We start from the raw sequence: 2,687 nt of genomic DNA, 5'->3' as shown, positions 1-2,687 counted from the left end.
CCAACCACCAGAGAAGAAAACACCCAGATTATTCCTGCTGCCAAGGACTCACGACTGTATTTTTCCTTGGCCTGGCTCTCAAGTTAAGAAAAGCTGTACAAATGACTGGTAGATAGTGTGGCTCCAGAGAGAAGTTTAATGGCACAGTCATATGCTCAGTGTAAAAACAGTGACAGACCATTATCCTTACTGAACACAAGCTGGAGATCATACTATACATTTAGGTCTGGGGTCAGATCTGGCGAATAAGAGTTAGATGAGTTTGTGATAGAATGGGCCTGAGGCAAGGCAGACTCTGAACAGTGAGACAAACAAACTAGGCTCCAACTTTCCCATCCATTCTCTTCCACTTATCCTCTTCGGGAGGGGCTGGAGCCTATCCTAGATGGCATAGGGCGAGAGGCAAGGTACACCCTGTACAGGTTGCCAGCCTATCACAGGGCCAACACAGAGAGACAGACAACCATTCACACCTATGGGCAACCTAACCCCACTAACTACATGTCTTTGGACTGTGGGAGGAAACCGGAGTGCCCAGAGGAAACCCACGCAGATAACATGCAAACTCCACACAGAGAGAGGCCTAGCCAAGGTGGAATCGAACTCGAACCTTCTAGATGCCATTCTAGCTATGAGGCAGTAGTGCTAAGCGCCACACCACTGTGCAAGTGAATATTAGAAAAACACTTTATTAAACATTATTAAGTCATAAAATTGATTAGATTTTATATTAATGTCATGAATCAAGCTTTTATTATTTTCAAAAACAAAATACAAGTGTAGACAGTATATGAATCTGGAGCAAAAGTCTGTTTGCATATGCATTTATAATTGATAATGTATGTACATGAATCCAGACAAAGTGCCATACAAAAGACAGCATCAAAACTCATGCAGCCTACTTAAGCCACCATATTTCAGAGATAAAAATGTGTTCGAATATACAAGAGAGAAAAATCAGAGCACCGGGTTTGGCCAAAAAACAAAAAAAACAAGGACGAGGATATGTGGCCAAAATCAGTTATGTTGTGAACACAACTGGCTGCAGAACATGACATTGACTAATATCCGTAAAAACTGATCTGTCATATATCTGTAATCACTACAAATATTCACATTGAATACAGTGGACAGGTTAATTGTTGGAGAATACTACACCTGACATTGTGAGTTGGGGCGCAGTGTCAAGTAAGAAAGAATGAGCAAAGGTGTGACAGGCCTCTAAAGTTCAGCCCCTTGGAGGCTTAAGCCACCTTGCATAGACTCAGATCACTCACTGTGTAAACCTATTTAAAGAGTGCATTACACATTCAGCTGTCTTTAAATTCAAGCGACACACAAAACAGGCTGCATGATGATGCATTTATGAGTATTTGCCATTATGCAAGTTGTTTAAAGATTAAATGTCTACATTCTCATAATGTTAATGGATGAGGAGTTAAATGTTACCTATATAATTCTGGATGGGCATGTGGAATTTAACAAATACAGATTTGTTTATTTTTTTATGATGTTCACATTGTATATACTAATTATTTGCAGTAACTGTATTATTATATACCTTATTTGTGTTCATAGAAATCTCCATGAGCCTATGTACATTTTCATTGCAGCTTTGCTAGTGAACAGTGTTCTTTACAGTACAAATATTTACCCAAAACTTCTGACTGACTTTTTATCTGAAACGCAAATCATATCATATTCAGCCTGTCTCTTTCAGTTTTTCATAATGTATTCTCTAGGTTGTTCAGAGTTCTTCATTTTGACAGGAATGGCCTATGACAGATATGTGGCTATATGTAAACCTCTGCAATATCCAACCATCATGACAAAAACCACTGTGAGTATTTTCCTGCTCATAGCTTGGCTTGTACCTGCTTCTAATATTGCAGTCCTAGCAATTGGAATTGCTAAAAGTAAACTGTGTTCCTTTCATTTAAAATCAATAATTTGTAACAATACAATTTACACCCTTCAGTGTGTAAGATCAAGATTAGTTACTGTATTTGGTATAGTTAGTTATGTAGATCTTGTAATACTTCCCATAGTCTTCATAGTTTTCACATACACAAAAATATTTATTATTACTTATCGAAGTTGTAAAGAAACAAAGAAGAAAGCTGCAGAAACCTGCTTGCCCCACATGCTAGTTTTAATTACCTTTTCCTGTTTGGGGGTCTATGATGTAATCACAGCTCGACTGGAAATAGATTTTCCAAAAACTACACACTTCATAATGACATTACAGATAGTTCTGTATCATCCTTTATTTAATCCATTCATATACGGGCTCAAGATGAAGGAAATTTATAAACATCTACAAAGATTTTTCTCTAGTAAAAATGATTTGACGCATCAAATCTGAATTGATAATTTACTGAAAGTATGTGGATAGTAGCTTTATTAATCATTATTAATTCATCAAATTGATTTGGGTTTTGGTATTTTACATCAGTATCATGAATTTAATTAGCAAAACATAAACCTGTTTATAGCAAGTTCATTTGTTATGTTTGCTCTGAGTGCATATTATGTTTAACATAAATATATCATAGCTTATTTATCAAATTTAGACTACTGTATAATCGTGGTACTTAATTAGTTACAACAACTCTAGAGTTAAAAAAAAAAAAAATCAATCATTTCATTAAGATAAATTATACTAATGTTGACAGGTACTATGTTAA

The 2,687-nt window shown here is 36.0% G+C and overlaps 1 protein-coding gene across 1 annotated transcript; it reads left to right on the top strand.

Moving 5' to 3' along the window:
- The first annotated feature begins 1,411 nt into the window (after positions 1-1,411).
- Positions 1,412-2,365, top strand: LOC115800160 (olfactory receptor 6N1-like). Its single transcript, XM_030757418.1, has one exon. The coding sequence runs from the start codon at positions 1,421-1,423 to the stop codon at positions 2,363-2,365; it is 945 nt and encodes a 314-aa protein (XP_030613278.1). The 5' UTR covers positions 1,412-1,420.
- Positions 2,366-2,687: the final 322 nt, after the last annotated feature.

Source organism: Archocentrus centrarchus, chromosome 21 (genome assembly GCF_007364275.1).
Source record: "Archocentrus centrarchus isolate MPI-CPG fArcCen1 chromosome 21, fArcCen1, whole genome shotgun sequence".
NCBI classification, from domain to species: domain Eukaryota; kingdom Metazoa; phylum Chordata; class Actinopteri; order Cichliformes; family Cichlidae; genus Archocentrus; species Archocentrus centrarchus.
Note: the sequence above shows the minus strand (reverse complement) of the source record. Positions and strands in the feature narration are given on the sequence as shown.

Excerpts from the sequence above, each read along its gene's own strand:
- LOC115800160 (XM_030757418.1), top strand. The coding sequence starts at position 1,421 with ATGTTAATGGATGAGGAGTTAAATGTTACCTATATAATTCTGGATGGG.